The sequence below is a fragment of the Macaca nemestrina genome, chromosome 15 (assembly GCF_043159975.1).
Source record: "Macaca nemestrina isolate mMacNem1 chromosome 15, mMacNem.hap1, whole genome shotgun sequence".
Classification (NCBI taxonomy): Eukaryota; Metazoa; Chordata; class Mammalia; order Primates; family Cercopithecidae; genus Macaca; species Macaca nemestrina.
The window spans coordinates 38,797,179-38,812,858 of record NC_092139.1 but is presented as its reverse complement, the minus strand read 5'-3'; the positions used below and the strand labels follow the sequence as shown (position 1 = coordinate 38,812,858).

General features: G+C 43.4%; 1 protein-coding gene across 4 annotated transcripts; it reads left to right on the top strand.

Annotated features, from left to right (window-relative positions):
- Positions 1-731: 731 nt before the first annotated feature.
- LOC105481562 (transmembrane protein 230) lies at positions 732-14,481 on the top strand. Of its 4 annotated transcripts, XM_071079637.1 has the most exons (5): positions 751-867; positions 2,173-2,278; positions 4,338-4,451; positions 7,184-7,306; positions 13,382-14,481. In XM_071079637.1, exons 1-5 carry the CDS (start codon positions 800-802, stop codon positions 13,520-13,522), a joined length of 552 nt encoding a protein of 183 aa, XP_070935738.1. In that variant the 5' UTR covers positions 751-799; the 3' UTR covers positions 13,523-14,481. The 4 variants fall into 4 exon arrangements, with proteins under 4 accessions (XP_070935735.1, XP_070935738.1, XP_070935736.1 ...); XM_071079634.1 differs by lacking the exon at positions 2,173-2,278 and having other exon boundaries at positions 732-867; XM_071079635.1 differs by lacking the exons at positions 751-867; positions 2,173-2,278 and adding an exon at positions 899-1,071.
- Positions 14,482-15,680: the final 1,199 nt, after the last annotated feature.

Sequence of the window (15,680 nt, the reverse complement as noted above, 5' to 3'; positions counted from 1 at the left end):
GTGTGCCTCTGAGTGAAGAAGGAAACAGGCTGCAAAAGAGGCTGATGGAATTTTGGGGTGATGGATGTATTTCCATCTAGATTGGTGATGGTTCTAGGACCATACGTATTTTCAGAGCTCATCTATTTGTACTTGTGTATAAATTATACCTTAATAAACACCTTTCTGAAAAGCTTCATGTGCAGCAAAATGTCCCTTGTGGGCAGGCCTTTTACCTGGACAAGGCCTGAAAATAAGCACAAGTTTGTGGAGCTATTCAAGGGAAGTATAGTGGGGTATTGACACCACAGTTTACAAGTGTGCTATTCAAGGGAAGTGTGGTAGTGGGGTGTTGAAGGCGAGCGCCCGTGGAAGGCTGGCGCCTTGCAGCGGATATCTGGCCGCACTGACTTCTGGTCCTGAGGCTGCGACGGACTCGGCTTCTGCCTCCCTGGGAAGCCATGGCGCTCTCTAGCCTGGCCCCTGTTCTAAGGAAGGGAGAAACCACGTAGCTGGCTTGCCCTGGGCCTGACGGTGACCCAGGTGGGCGAGGACCCTAGGTGCTCGCCTGCCACAGTGGAGGTAGCCGGCGGCGGGCACAGGTCGTGGCTGCCTAAACAAAACCCACGAATCAGCATTCGGCCCGTGCAGCCCCGATGCCTCCTGCAGCTGATACTCGGTAAGTGATAGCCTGGGAAGCTGGTTGAGGAAACAAACGCTTCCGGAGACGCAACTTCCGACGCGCCTGTTTCCGGCACGCCACTTCCGGCGCACTGATCCCGGCTGGGGCGGGCTGAGTGGCCCTTAAGCGGGCCGTACCATGCGACCTCCTGCGCTGCCAACCGTGGGCGAGCTCTGGGTGTGCGGGCGGCCTGGCGCGGCGCTCCGGTAAGGCGTGTGTGCGACGGGGCGGGGACAGAACCGTCCTCTTGGGCTCTGGGCGTGTCCGAGACCGCGCTTCCCGCCTAAATCAAGCTCCGAGTCATCCGTGTGGGGCATTCGTCCTCCCTGGCACAGTTTGTTTTACGTCTAAATTCTCGTCGGTTCTTATTTATCTCTCTGGCAAGGTCTGAAGACGGGCAGGAGAATAACGTATGTAGAGACGCGTGATGCCAGGCACTGTGCCAAACATCTTATGATGCTTTTAGAACTCTCTTAACATTCAGGTGCTGAGGGAGTTTGGGGGTAGCGGTGAGCTGGTAAAAAGCCTGTTGGGAACGAAGACTGATGCTTTGAAAATGCTCGTTTTTCTTTTCCCCCTCTTTTAGAATCCTCTTTGCCAAGAGTAAACATTCGTCTCCCCTCTCCCTCACGCCCCTGCGATGTGTTGTTTTGATGCGGATGTATGAATAATGTCAGGACGTACTTAACAAAAAAGTCTAAGTGCAAGTTAGATGTGGTTAAAGTCCTTCAAAAACCACACATATTGGTAGTTTGAACTTTTATAGAATTAAATGCAGTCGGGATCACAACACTAAAAACCTAGTATTTGACGCAGTTTGATCCAATCTTTTTTGAAAAGTATAGAGATTAGCATTATGCTCATTTTTCAATACTTGATTTCTAGACCAGGATGTAATCAATAAAAAGGGACACTAATATTTAGCACCAATTATTATTTATGCTAGTTACTTTGCATTGACTGCAAGCCACTTAAAACAGTTTGTTAGGCCGGGCACACTGGCTCACGCCTATAATCCCAGCACTTTGGGAGGCCGAGGCGTACGGATCAAAAGGTCAGGAGTTTGAGACCAACCTGGCCAATATGGTGAAACCCGTCTCTACTAAAAATACAAAAATTAGGCGGGCATGGTAGCAGGCGCCTGTAGTCCCAGCCACTTGGGAGGCTGAGGCGGGAGAGTCGTTTGAACCCTGGAGGCGGAGGTTGCAATGAGCCGAGATCGGGTCACTGCACTCCAGCCTGAGTGACAGAGCGAGACTCCGAGACTCCGTCTAAAAAAAAAAAAAACACCAAAAAAAGAAAACAATTTGTTAATTTTTGGAATTAAGTATGTGCAAAGTACTTAGAACAGCTGGCATCTAACAAAGACTAGGTAAGTACTTACCACCATTATTGTGATGATGATAATGATGAATTTTCAAAATGCCAACCCAGAAAAAAACTAGTCCTTTTTTTATGTTGCCCTTATGCCCTTATTGAAATACTTCATTTTATTGTTATTATTTTTTAAGACGGAGTCTCGTTCTGTTGCCCAGGCTGGAGCACAGTGGCCCGATCTCAGCTAACTGCAACCTCTACCTCCTGGCTTCAAGCGATTCTTCTGCCTCAGCCTCCCGAGTAGCTGGGACTACAGGCACCCTCCACCATGCCTGGCTAATTTTTGTAGTTTTAGTAGAAACAGGATTTCATCATATTGGCCAGGCTGGTCTCGAACTCCTGACCTCGTGATCCACATGCTTTGGCCTACCAAAGTGCTAGGATTACATAGGATTGCAGGTGTGAGCCACTGTGCCCGGCCAGTTTTCTTTTTTTTAAGATATGTTTTTGAATTTAGAATTTAAAAACTTTGACTAAAATATATTTATCCATTTTGATCATACAGCTTTGTTACTTTATGGAGGAAAAGTGGACAAATAAAAAAAATTATTTTTATTTTATTTTATTTTTGACACAGAGTCTCATTCTGTCACCCAGGCTGGAGTGCAGTGGTGCAATCTCGACTCACTGCAACCTCTGTCTCCCAGGCTCAAGCGATTCTCGTGCCTCAGCCTTCCAAATAGCTAGGATTACAGGCATGTGCCACTGTGCCCGGCTGATTTTGGGGTTTTTTTTAGTAGAAATGGGGTTTCACCATGTTGGTCAAGCTGGTCTCAACTTACTGACCTCAGGTAACCCGCCCACCTCAGCCTCCCAAAGTTCTGGGATTACAGGCATGAGCTACCACACCCAGCATATTAATACAAATTGCCTTAATTTAAATGTTAGGATTTTTCAGACTTATCCACTGTCTCTTAAACTGGTGACATAATAGCCATGATTTCATTATCGCTGTCTGCTTTGAATATTTTGAACAAGAACCCAGGTTTTTATTCCATTTTTTTCTTTCTTTCCTTAAAATTTATTGTAAGATATTATACCATGTTCCATTTCTTAAGGTTGGTACAGAAGTAATTAGGAAAATGAAGTACTACTTTTGGTGCTTGGGATGGGGCAGAGAGGTGGGCGCTTCTAGAGGCACTAGTATAGCCAGTCCCTTATCCAAATTTACAAGGGTCCTGGCATGGTGGCCTGTAATCCCAGCGCTTTGGAAGGCTGAGTTGGGCAGATCACTTGAGGTCAGAAGTTCAAGACCAGCTTGGCCAAAATGGTGAAACCCCATCTCTACTAAAAATACAAAAATTAGCTAGGCATGGTGGTGCATGCCTGTAATCCCAGCTACTCAGGAGGCTGAGGCAGGAGGATTGCTTGAACCCAGGAGGTGAAAGCAGCAGTGAGCGAAGATCGCGCCACCGCACTCCAGCCTGTGCAACAGAGTGAGACTCTATCACAAAGAAAAAGAAAAAAAGGAGTTCGAGACCAGCCTGGCGACCATGGTGAAATCCAGTCTTTACTTAAAAAATACAAAAATTAACCAGGCGTGGTGGTGCATGCCTATAAATCCCAACTACTCGGGAGGCTGAGGCAGGAGAATCTCTTGAACCCGGGAGGCGGTGGTTGTAGTGAGCTGAGATTAACCCACTGCACTCCAGCCTGGGTGACAAAGCAAGACACCGTCTCAAGAAAAACAAACGAACGAACAAAAAACCCCACAAATTTACGGCAAGAAACTTTACAGATCTTTTGCATTAAAGGGTTGATCTCTATCGAGGGGCAATAGGCAAAATGTTGATGTGAGTGTATTCCATTTCCTGCCCTCTTCTCCCTCCCTGTCAAACAAGAGAATCATTTGAATGCTCCTCTTGCTTTTTCTTAAAAGTGGGAGCAAGGGACAGGCAATACTGTGGTGTCAGGTGGACCTGGATTTAAGTCCTCATTATTCTACCTAGTCTCTATGTGACTTTGGAAAAATTAAAAGTCAGGGAATCTTAGTGCCAGAATAAACTGGAATGTGATTCTTGGTGAGTATCTTCACTGTCATTCTACAAGGACAGACCAGACTAGATATTTAATATATAGTGAGAATGTTTTCACTGTGTCAGAGGCATATCTGGTTCTCCATATGCGTATGCCTCTGACACAGTGAAAATTTAACAGTGAAGTGTAAATTGCCCATTGCTAGTCTGACGTGGCAGCCCAGAACTCCAATGCAGAGCATCTAATAATCCTGAACTCATTGGCTCTAATGCACCTTTGTCACCTACAGACAATAACAGCGTTTTTTGTTTTCAAACCGTAGCTGTGTCAGCGTGTTATGATGCCGTCCCGTACCAACCTGGCTACTGGAATCCCCAGTAGTAAAGTGAAATATTCAAGGCTCTCCAGCACAGACGATGGCTACATTGACCTTCAGGTAAATGCAGACAAGAACTGCAAGACTGGCTGGCTGTGTTTCTGTTGAGTTAGCTGGAAGACCTTCCAAATGGAGGGTTTGCTAACTGTCCCTAGGGATTAGAGGAAGCAACAAGAGGAAAACTCAGCTCTGAGACCTTTTCAGCCATAATTGCAGAAGAGGGCTGTAGCAGGGTAGTTTCAAACCAATTCCAGTATTGTCCATCTCTAAGAATTTTTAGTTGTAATGCCAGAGCCTTGTAGTTACAGGTTTTATTTACTTTATTAAGAAACTAACTAGATTGTGTTTTGTTAAGATGGAGTTTGTTTTTTTTAAGGAACTTTAAAATTTTCGTTAGGTGAAATTTTTTTTTATCAGTGTTTATTTATACTTTAGTCAAAGCCACTTCACCTTTTAAGGGAGAAACTTATTGCTAAAGCCAGCAGATTGTAGGAATCTTCCTTCTTTCCTGATGTCATGAGATCCAATTTATTAAAGGTATTCTTTGTGATAAATAGTAAGTAAAACAGAGTATTTATTAAATTTGTATCCTACCCTAACCATTTATAAACTAGTCAATACTATTATAGCATCTCCTTTTACGCACTTCCCCTTACAATAGAATATTCTAGGTGGAACTAGGGCCAACGAGGAAGTAGCAGGAACCCATCCTTTATAAATAAATAAATTACTCTTTGGACCCACATTTGAAGGAGAGATAAAAATAGATCTGGAAAGATCTGGAAAGCTTCCAGCCACTTAGGTCAGGCACAACCATGAGCCAAACCTTAGAAAATTTGTCTCTGAATCTTAACCTTGAATTGAGTTTGTTCATAAGGCAGGTGTACTTGCTATGTGGAACAAACAATTAATGGTTTGGAATAAACTGAAATTGCCTTCTTTTCCTTTTTTTTTTTTGAGACAGAATTTTGCTCTTGTTGCCCAGGCTGAATGAAGTGCAATGGTGCCATCTTGGCTCACTGCAACCTCTGCCTCCCAGGTTCAAGCAATTCTTCTGCCTGAGCCTCCTAAATAGCTGGGATTACAGGCATGCGCCACTATGCCCAGCTAATTTTGTATTTTTAGTAGAGACAGTGTTTCTCCATGTTGGTCAGGCTGGTCTCGAACTCCTGACCTTAGGTGATCTTCCTGCCTCGGCCTCCCAAAGTGCTGGGATTACAGATGTGAGCCACCGTGCCTGGCCTTTTTTTTTTTTTTTTTTTTTTTTTTTTTGAGACAGGGTCTTGCCCTTTTGCCCAGGCTTGGGTACAGTGGCACAGTCAAGGCTCACTGCCACCTTGACCTCCTGGGCTCGAGCAGTCTTCTCACCTCAGCCTCCTGAATAGCTGTTACCACAGGCATGTGCCACCGCGCCCAGCTAATTTTAAAATTTTTTGTAGAGACAGGATCTGTTAAATCCCCATAAGTTAGTACAGCCATCTATATACCAGGCAGTTAATAAATATGTGTCTAACAAATGAATGACCATAAAGTCAGTTCTGTTTTTGTTTATAAAAAGTTTCTTATGATACAATGAATGATTTATGGAATGAGATTCAAACTAGAGTGAATGACATTCCTCTGAGATTCCTTTGAGTAACTGTGAGAGCAATAACTAGAGCTTCATCTCTTGCATCTCTTGCCAGTCCCTTTTATTTCTCAGAGCTGCACTGGGTGGTAGGACATACTTAAGACACATAAAGCATCTAGTTTGGTTCTTAATTACCCTCCCGTTTTTGTTGTTGTTGTTTTTGAAACAGGTTCTGGCTTTGTCACCCAGGCTGGAGCGCAGTGGTGCAATCTCAGCTGGCTGCAGTCTTCACCTCCTGGGCTCAAGCCATCCTCCCACCTCAGCCTCCCAAGTAGCTGAGACTGCAGGCACATACCACCATGCCCAGCTAATTTTTGTATTTTTTGTAGAGATGAGGTTTCACCATGTTGCCCAGGCTGGTCTCAAACTCTTGAGCTCAAGTGATCTGCCTGCCTCAGCCTCCCACATTGCTGAGATTATAGATGTGAGCTCTCCTCCCTGTTTTAAAGTGTTTGAGGCTGGGCTTGATGACTCACACCTGTAATCCCAGCACTTTGGGAGGCAGAGGCGGGAGAATTCCCTTCAGCCCAGGAGTTGGAGACCACCCTGGGTAACATAGTGAGACCCTGTCTCTACAGAAAATTTTAAACATTAGCTGGGCATGGTGGCATATGCTTGAAGTCCCAGCTACTTGAGAGGCTGAGGCAAGAGAATTGCTTGAGTCCAGGAGTTTGAGGCTGCAATGAGCTATAATTGCACCACTGCACTCCAGCCTGAGTGACAGAGCAAGACTCTGTCTCTAAAATCATAAAAATTAGGCAGGGCGCTGTGGCTCACGCCTGTAATCCCAGCACTTTGGGAGGCCGAGGCGGGCGGATAACCTGAGGTCAGGACTTCGAGACCAGCCTGGCCAACAAGGTGAAACCCTGTCTCTACTAAAAATACCCAAAAAATTGCTGAGTGTAGTGGTAGGCACCTGTAATCCCAGCTACTCAGGAGGCTGAGACAGAAGAATCACTTGAATCCAGGAGGTGGAGGTTGCAGTGAGCTGAGATCATGCCATTGCACTCCACCCTGGACAACAAGAGCAAAACTCCATCTCAAAACAAGCAAAAAAAAAAAAAAAACCCCATAAAAATTAAAAGTAATTAATTAAATGTTTGAACCCAGGTATTTGCATAATGTTCTTCATTGTCTTTTTTTGTCTCTGTTTCTCTTCCAGTTTAAGAAAACTCCTCCTAAGATCCCTTATAAGGCCATCGCACTTGCCACTGTGCTGTTTTTGATCGGCGCCTTTCTCATTATTATAGGCTCCCTCCTGCTGTCAGGCTACATCAGCAAAGGGGTAAGCTGACGGGCATGTGGGAATAAGCTATGAGATTTTAAAAATGTTAGCCAAGGCTCTAGTGTGTGTGTGTGTGTGTGTGTGTGTGTGTGTGTGTGTGTGTGTGTGTGTGTGTGTGTGTGTGTGTGTGTGTGTGTGTGTGTGTGTGTGTGTGTGTGTGTGTGTGTGTGTGTGTGTGTGTGTGTGTGTGTGTGTGTGTGTGTGTGTGTGTGTGTGTGTGTGTGTGTGTGTGTGTGTGTGTGTGTGTGTGTGTGTGTGTGTGTGTGTGTGTGTGTGTGTGACGGGCATGTGGGAATAAGCTATGAGATTTTAAAAATGTTAGCCAAGGCTCTAGTGTGTGTGTGTGTGTGTGTGTGTGTGTGTGTGTGTGTGTGTGTGTGTGACGGGCATGTGGGAATAAGCTATGAGATTTTAAAAATGTTAGCCAAGGCTCTAGTGTGTGTGTGTGTGTGTGACGGGCATGTGGGAATAAGCTATGAGATTTTAAAAATGTTAGCCAAGGCTCTAGTGTGTGTGTGTGTGTGTGTGTGTGTGTGTGTGTGTGTGTGTTCCCCAGTGGTCTATTTTTTTTGAGACAGGATCTTGCTCTGTCATCCAACTTAGAGTGCAGTGGCACAACCTTTACCTCCCTGGGCTCAAGTGATCCTCCCACCTCAGCCTCCCAAGTAGCTGGAACTACACGTGTGTGCCACCAAGCCCAGCTAATTTTATTTTTTATTTATTTTTGTTTGTTTTATTTTTTGCAGAGGCAGGGTTTCACTATGTTGCCCAGGCTGATCTCTAATTCCTGAGCTCAAGCAGTCTGCCTGCCTCAACCTTCCAAAGTGCTGGGATTGCCAGTGTGAACCATTGCACCTGGCCAATTTTTTTTTTTTTTTTTTTTCAATTTTTTTTCCAATTTTTACGGGGACATAGTGGGTGTATATACTTAGGGGATACATGAGATATTTTGATACAGTCATGCATTCATAATAATCACATCAGGCTAAATGGGGTATCCTTCACCTCAAGCATTCATCATTTGTATTACATTCCAATTATACTTTTATTTATTTATGTATGTATTTGTTTATTTATGTATTTATTTTTGAGACAGAATCTCACTCTGTCATCCAGGCTGGAGTGCAGTGGCATGATATCAGCTAACTGCAACCTCTGCCTCCCAGGTTCAAGCTATTCTTGTGCGTCAGCCTCCCAAGTAACTGAAATTACAGACGTGCGGCACCACACCCGGCTAATGTTGGTATTTTTAGTAGAGACAGGGTTTCGCCATGTTGACCAGGCTGGTCTTGTACTCCTGGCCTCCCAAAGTGTTGGGATTACAGGCATGAACCACTGCGCCTGGCTTACTTTTAGTTATATATATATATATATATATATATTTTTTTTTTTTTTTTTTTTTTTTTTTTTTGAGACAGAGTCTTGTTCTGTCACCCAGGCTGGAGTGCAGTGGTACAATCTCAGCTCACTGCAACCTCCGCCTCCTGGGTTCAAGTGATTCTGCTGCCTCGGCCTCCTGAGTAGCTGAGACTACAGTGGCAAACCAGCACGGCTGACCTATTTTTGTATTTTTAGTAAAGACGGGTTTTTGCCATGTTGGCCAGGCTGGTCACGAACTCCTGACCTCAAGTGGTCTGCCCTCCTGGGCCTCCTAAAGTGCTGGGATTACAGGCGTGAGCCACCACGTCCAGCCTTAGTTATTATATTTTTAAATGTACAATAAATTATTCTCTAGTCATTTTGTGCTATCAAATACTAGAGCTTATTCATTCTATGTAACTATGTTTTTGTACCCGTTAACCATCCCCATTTCCCCCCACCTTTCCCAGCCTTTGGTAACCATCATTCTGCAATATCCATGAGTTCAATTGTTTTAATTTTTAGTTCCCACAAATGAGTGAGAACTTGGAAAGTTTGTCTTTCTGTGCCTGGCTTATTTCACTTAACATAACGTCCTCCAGTTTCATCCATGTTGTTGCAAGTGACAGGATCTCATGCTTTTTTGTGGCTGAATAGTACTCCATTGTATATATGTACCACATTTTCTTTATTCATTTGTCTGTTGAAGAACACTTTGGTTGCTTCCAAATTTTGGCTGTTGTTAATAGTGCTGCCATAAATATGGAAGTGCAGATATCTCTTTGACAGACTGATTTCCTTTCTTTTGGGTATATACCTAGCTGTGAGATTGCTGGATCATATGGTAGTTCTATTTCATACTGTTCTCCGTAGTGGCTATACTAATTTACGTTCCCATCAACTTTGTACGAGGGTTCCCTTTTCTCCACATCCTTGCTATCATTTGTTATTGCCTGTTTTTTTGGATAAAAGCCATTTTGGCTGGGTGCAGTGGCTTACACCTGTAGTCCCAGCACTTTTGGAGGCCGAGGCAGGAGGATCACTTGAGCCCAGGAGTTCGAGACCAGCCTGGGCAACATAGTGAGACCTCGTGTCTATATTTTTTAAAAAGCCATTTTAACTGGGATGAAATGATACCTCATTGTAGTCTTGATTTGTATCTCTTTGATCAGTGATGTTAAGCACCTTTTCTTATACCTATTTGCCATTTGTATGCCTTCTTTTGAGAAATGCCCATTTTTGACTGAATTATTAGATTTTTTTCCTATAGAGTTTGAGCTCCTTATATATTCTGGTTATTAATTCCTTGTCAGATGGATACTTTGCATATATTTTTTTCCATTCTGTGGGTTGTCTCTTCACTTTGTTGATTGTTTCCTTTGCTGTACAGAAGCTTTTTAACCAGATGTGATCTCATTTATCTGTTTTTGCTTTGATGGCCTGTGCTTTTGGGGGCATTACTCAAGAAATCTTTGCCCAGTCCAGCATCCTGGAGAGTTTCCCCCATGTTTTCTTGTAGTAGTTTCATAGTTTTAGGTCTTACATTTAAGTGTTTAATCCATTTTCATTTGATTTTTGTATATGGTAGGAGATTTGAGGGGTCTAGTTTCCTTCTTCAGCATATGGATATCCAGTTTTCCTGATACCATTTATTGAAAAGACTGGTTCTTTCCCTAGTGTATGTTTTTTTTTTTTTTTTTTAGAGAGAGTCTCACTCTGTCATCCAGGCTGGAGTGCAGTGGCACCATCTTGGCTCACTGCAACCTCAGCCTCCCAAGTAACTGGGACCACAAGCAGGTGCCACCACACTTGGTTAATTTTTTTTTTTCATTTTTTATATAGACGAGGTTTTGCCATGTTGCCTAGGCTGATCTCAAACTCCTAGACTCAAGCAGTCCAGGAGTACAGTGGTGTGATCACAGCTGTCTGCAACCTCAATCTTCTGGGCTCAATCGATCCTCCCAGCTCAGCTTCACAAGTAGCTGGAGTTACAGGTGTGAGTCATCATAGCCAGCTAATTTTTTTGTTTGTTTGTTAGAGATGAGATCTCATTATGTTGCCCAGGCTGGTCTTGAACTCCTAGGCTCAAGCAATCCTCCTGCCTCAGCCTCCCAAAGTGCTGGAATTACAGGCTTGAGCCACTGCACCCCTATGGCTATGTTCCCCGTTGTGTGTTAATTATGGTCAGTGTGAGGCCCACCCTAGCCTCCCAAAGTACTGGGATTACAGGTGTGAGCCACTGCACCCGTTGAATGTAGAATTTTATCAAATGCTTTTCTAGTATTGATTGAAATAATCATATGGTTTTTGTCCTTTATTCTGCTGATATGATTTTATCACATTGATTGATTTGTATAAGTTGAACCATCCTTGCATTTCTGGGATAAATCCCACTTGGTCCTGATAAATAATCTTTTTAATGTATTGTTGAATTTGGTTTGCTAGTATTATCCTCCTTATTGAGGATTTTTGCATCAATGTTCATCAGGGATATTGGCCTATTTTTCTTTTTTCGACGTGTCTTTGCCTGGTTTTGGTATCGGTAAAACTGGCCTCATAGAATGAGTTTGGAAGTATTCTCTCCATGTCTGTTTCTGTTTCAGAATAGTTTCAGTAGGATTAGTATTCTTTTTTTTTTTTTTTTTTTTTTTTTTTTTGAGACAGGGTCTCATTCTGTCACCCAGGCATAGTGCAGTGGTGCGAGCTCAGCTCACTGCAACCTTTGCCTCCCAGGCTTATGTGATCCTGCCACCTCGCTAGCAACTGGGACCACAGGCGTGTACCACCATGCCCGTCTAATTTTTGTGTTGTTTGTCAAGACGGGGTTTTACCATGTTGACCAGGCTGGTCTTGAAATCCTGAGCTCAAGCGATCTGCCTGCCTAGGCCCCCCAAAGTGCTGGGATTACTGGAATAAGCCACCATGCCCAGCCAAGTATTAATTCTTTAACTGGTATAATTCAGCAGTGAAACTATCAAGTCCCAGGCTTCTCTTTGCTAGGAGACTTTTTATTATGGCCTCAATCTCATTACTCTTTGTTTGTCTATTCGGATTTTAGGGTTTTTTTCCTGGTTGAATCTTTGTTTTTTTTTTTTGTTTTTTTTTTTTTTTGAGACGGAGTCTCGCTCTGTCGCCCAGGCTGGAGTGCAGTGGCCAGATCTCAGCTCACTGCAAGCTCCGCCTCCCGGGTTCCCGCCATTCTCCTGCCTCAGCCTCCCGAGTAGCTGGGACCACAGGCGCCGCCACCTCGCCCAGCTAATTTTTTGTGTTTTTAGTAGAGACGGGGTTTCGCCGTGTTAGCCAGGATGGTCTCGATCTCCTGACCTTGTGATCCGCCCGTCTCGGCCTCCCAAAGTGCTGGGATTACAGGCTTGAGCCACCGCGCCCGGCCGAATCTTTGTTTTTATATTCATGTCTAGTACAGCAGATTCCAGCAGAAAGAACAAAAAGATTTTCTTTTGCATTTTGTTCTCTGTTGGCAAAATATGTTTTTCTTCCTTTGAGCAACAGTAAACTTCCATAGTTCCTATAAGGGAGGTGGTAGCAGGTAGACAAACTTGGTCTCTGAGATATTAGACAGTTTGCCCTGTAATAGTTTGGAACAACATGGCTGAGCCTGGCATGCAAGGGTCCTGATTGGTAAAGGGCTGTAGCTGGAGCAGCATGCTGTCATTGTAGCTGTGTAGTGCCATGGACGTACCGTCAGTGTTTGGAGAGAAATAGCAATTCTGTTATATGTGTGGGGTCACTGTGCCTCATAAGTCAGTTCCTTCTTACATTATGTTTGGATGGCGTTCCTGTTGAGCTTCAATATGAAACCTTAGAAACCTAAAGTAGTTGGTTCTTTCTCATGGGCTGTCCCCACATACACAGTGTCTAAGTTGTCTTGAACCAATTCTGACTATAATTAACACACAACAGGGAACACAGCCAGCCAGGTGCAGTGGCTCAAGCCTATAATTCCAGCATTTTGGGAGACTGAGGCAGGAGGATTTCTTGAGCCCCCGAGTTCAAGACCAGCCTGGGCAACATAGTGAGACCTCATCTCTACCAAACAAACAAACATACAAAATTAGCCAGGTATGGTGACTCACACCTGTAACCCCAGCTACTTGGAGGCTGAGGTGGAGGATCACTTGAGCCTTGGAAGTTGAGGTTGCAGTGAGCTGTAATCACGCCATTGTAATTCAGCCTGAGCAATAGAGCAAGACTCTTACCTCAAAAAAAAAAAGAAAAAAAACCCTGAAATTCTGAGAAAAACACAGAGTTTATTGTAGTGGTAGCTGTACAATTACAAAAGGTGAAAAACAACCAAAGTGTCCAGCAGTTGTATGTGGGGCAGTTAAGTAAAACTGTGGCATGTCCATTTCAGTGGAATGTTACACATCCTTACAGTTTAAATATATGAAGAAGTTTTAATAATATTGGCCACAGGACACAGAGTATGTTGTGTTCACAGCTAAGAGCTTTAAAAAAAGGAAAAGAAGCTAAAATATCTGGATGAGAATGGGTCATTTTTTTCTTTATAATTGTTAGTACTTTGTAGTTTTTCTTCAATTTATAGTCAGGAGGAAACCTTTTCCCTCGGTAGTATACAACTCAAAGAAAATGTACTGAAGAGTATAAAATACTGATCTAAGGATTAGGTATGAGACTTTTTACTTTAAAATGTGTAACTCTTACGATACTAATGTGTTTGCCTCCTTCTGCCACCAGGGGGCAGACCGGGCCGTTCCAGTCCTGATCATTGGCATTCTGGTGTTCCTACCGGGTTTTTACCACCTGCGCATCGCTTACTACGCATCCAAAGGCTACCGTGGTTACTCCTATGATGACATTCCAGACTTTGATGACTAGCACCCACCTAATAGCTGAGGAGAAGAGTCACAGTGGAACTGTCCCAGCTTTAAGATACCTAGCAGAAACTATAGCTAAGGACTAAGGAATTCTTCTGCTTGCAGATGTTTAAGAAAATAATGGCCAGATTTTATGGGTCCTTCCCAAAGATGTTAACTGAACCTACAGTAGCTAATTAGGACATGCTCTGTTTTTCATCCCTTGGCCCTGGCAAGAGCTCCTGACAAGTTTTTCCACAGGAATATGTATCATGGAAGAATAGAGGTTATTCTGTAATGGAAAAGTGTTGCCTGCCACCACCCTCTGTAGAGCTGAGCATTTCTTTTAAATAGTCTTCATTGCCAATTTCCTCTTGTAGCAAATGGAAGAATGTAGTATGGCTAATTTCTTATTACTAAGTAATTTATTTTAAAAATATCTGAGTATATTATCCTCTACACTTATCCCTACCTTCATGTTCCAGTGGAAGGCCTTAGTAAAGTCAAAGATCGGTGAGTTCATCTGTAATGTTTTTTTTACTTGCTTTCTTATTGACAGCAACCAGGAATTTTTTTTTTCCTGCGGAGCAAGTTTTCAAAATGTAAATACTTTCTCTGTTTAACAGTCCTTGGCCCATTCTGATCCAGTTCACCAGTAGATTGGACAGCATACAATTTGGATCATTTTGTCCCTTGTAAATCAAAATGTTCTGTAGATTATTCCTTTAATGGCTGGACTTTTGGCTCTTTCCTAATGAAACATGTAGATAAGTGGTTATTATTTCGAGTTTATAACCCTATTGCTAGCACCTTGTATGATGTCATCATTCTGCTCATGATTCCAAGGATCAGCTTGGATGCCTAGAGGACTAGATCACCTTAGTTTGATTCTATTTTTTAGCTTGCAAAAGGTGACTTATATTCCAAAGAAATTAAAACGTTGAAATCCAAATCCTGGAATTAAAATGAGTTAACTTTAAACATTTCAGAAAACATTTTAATGATTTTATGATATCTTTAATCCCAGTACCCAGATCTACCTTAGTTTGTAGGTAGCTGGCATTATGGGTCACACTCTACTTTCCCTAACTCTGAGGTGTGGACTTGGGCAGCTAGAAGCATGGACATGCCATCAGCTGAGTTGGAAGGCTATGGGAAGAGCAAGTGTTAGATGTCTACTCAATATCCAAGTGGAGCTGTTGAGGAGGCAGTTGCGATGCATGTGTGTGTCTAGAGTTTAAGAGTGGGTCTTGGATGGAAATAGAAATTTGGGAGTCAGTATTTGGACAGTATCTTAAAAATCAGAGGGCTGTTTGAGATCACCAGTAGAGCGAGTGTAGTTGGAGGGGAAAAAAAAAAAAGACTCAGGAAATGAGGGACAAAGAGAGGGTGACGTGAAGCAGCCTCCAAGATTAGGCACTTTTGGTAATGGGAATGTTGACTGGGGAGTCCAGTAGTCTAGAGTTCCTGATCCTTGACAGTGAATATGTGAGGTGATATATAAAGCTTTATCTTGGGGAGTGGTTGCCAAGCAAAGCTCAGATCAGAAGGTTTTGACCAAACTAAATGATTTGGTTTATTTATTTATTTTTTATTTTTATTTATTTTTATTTTTTGAGACAGAATCTCGCTCTGTCGCCCAGGCTGGAGTGCAGTAGCCGGCTGGATCTCAGCTCACTGCAAACTCCGCCTTCCGGGTTTACGCCATTCTCCTGCCTCAGCCTCCCGAGTAGCTGGGACTACAGGCGCCCGCCACCTCGCCCAGCTAGTTTTTTTGTATTTTTTAGTAGAGACAGGGTTTCACTGTGTTAGCCAGGATGGTCTCCATCTCCTGACCTTGTGATCCACCTGTCTCGGCCTCCCAAAGTGCTGGGATTACAGGCTTGAGCCACCGCGCCTGGCCTATTTTTATTTTTATTTTTTTTAAACAGAGTCTTGCTCTACTGCCCAGGCTGGAGTGCAGTGGCAGTCATGGCTCGCTGCAGCCTTGAATTCCTGGGCTCAAGTGATCCCCGCACCTTGGCCTCCCAAAGTGTTGGGATTACAGGCATGAGCTACCGAGCCTGGCCTATTCGGTCCTTTTTTAAAAAGTTGATGCTGCTGATCAAAGAAAATAAACAGAAGGGTATAAAGTGAAAAGTAAACATTTGGGCATGGAGTGGAGAGTGTGCATTCACTCC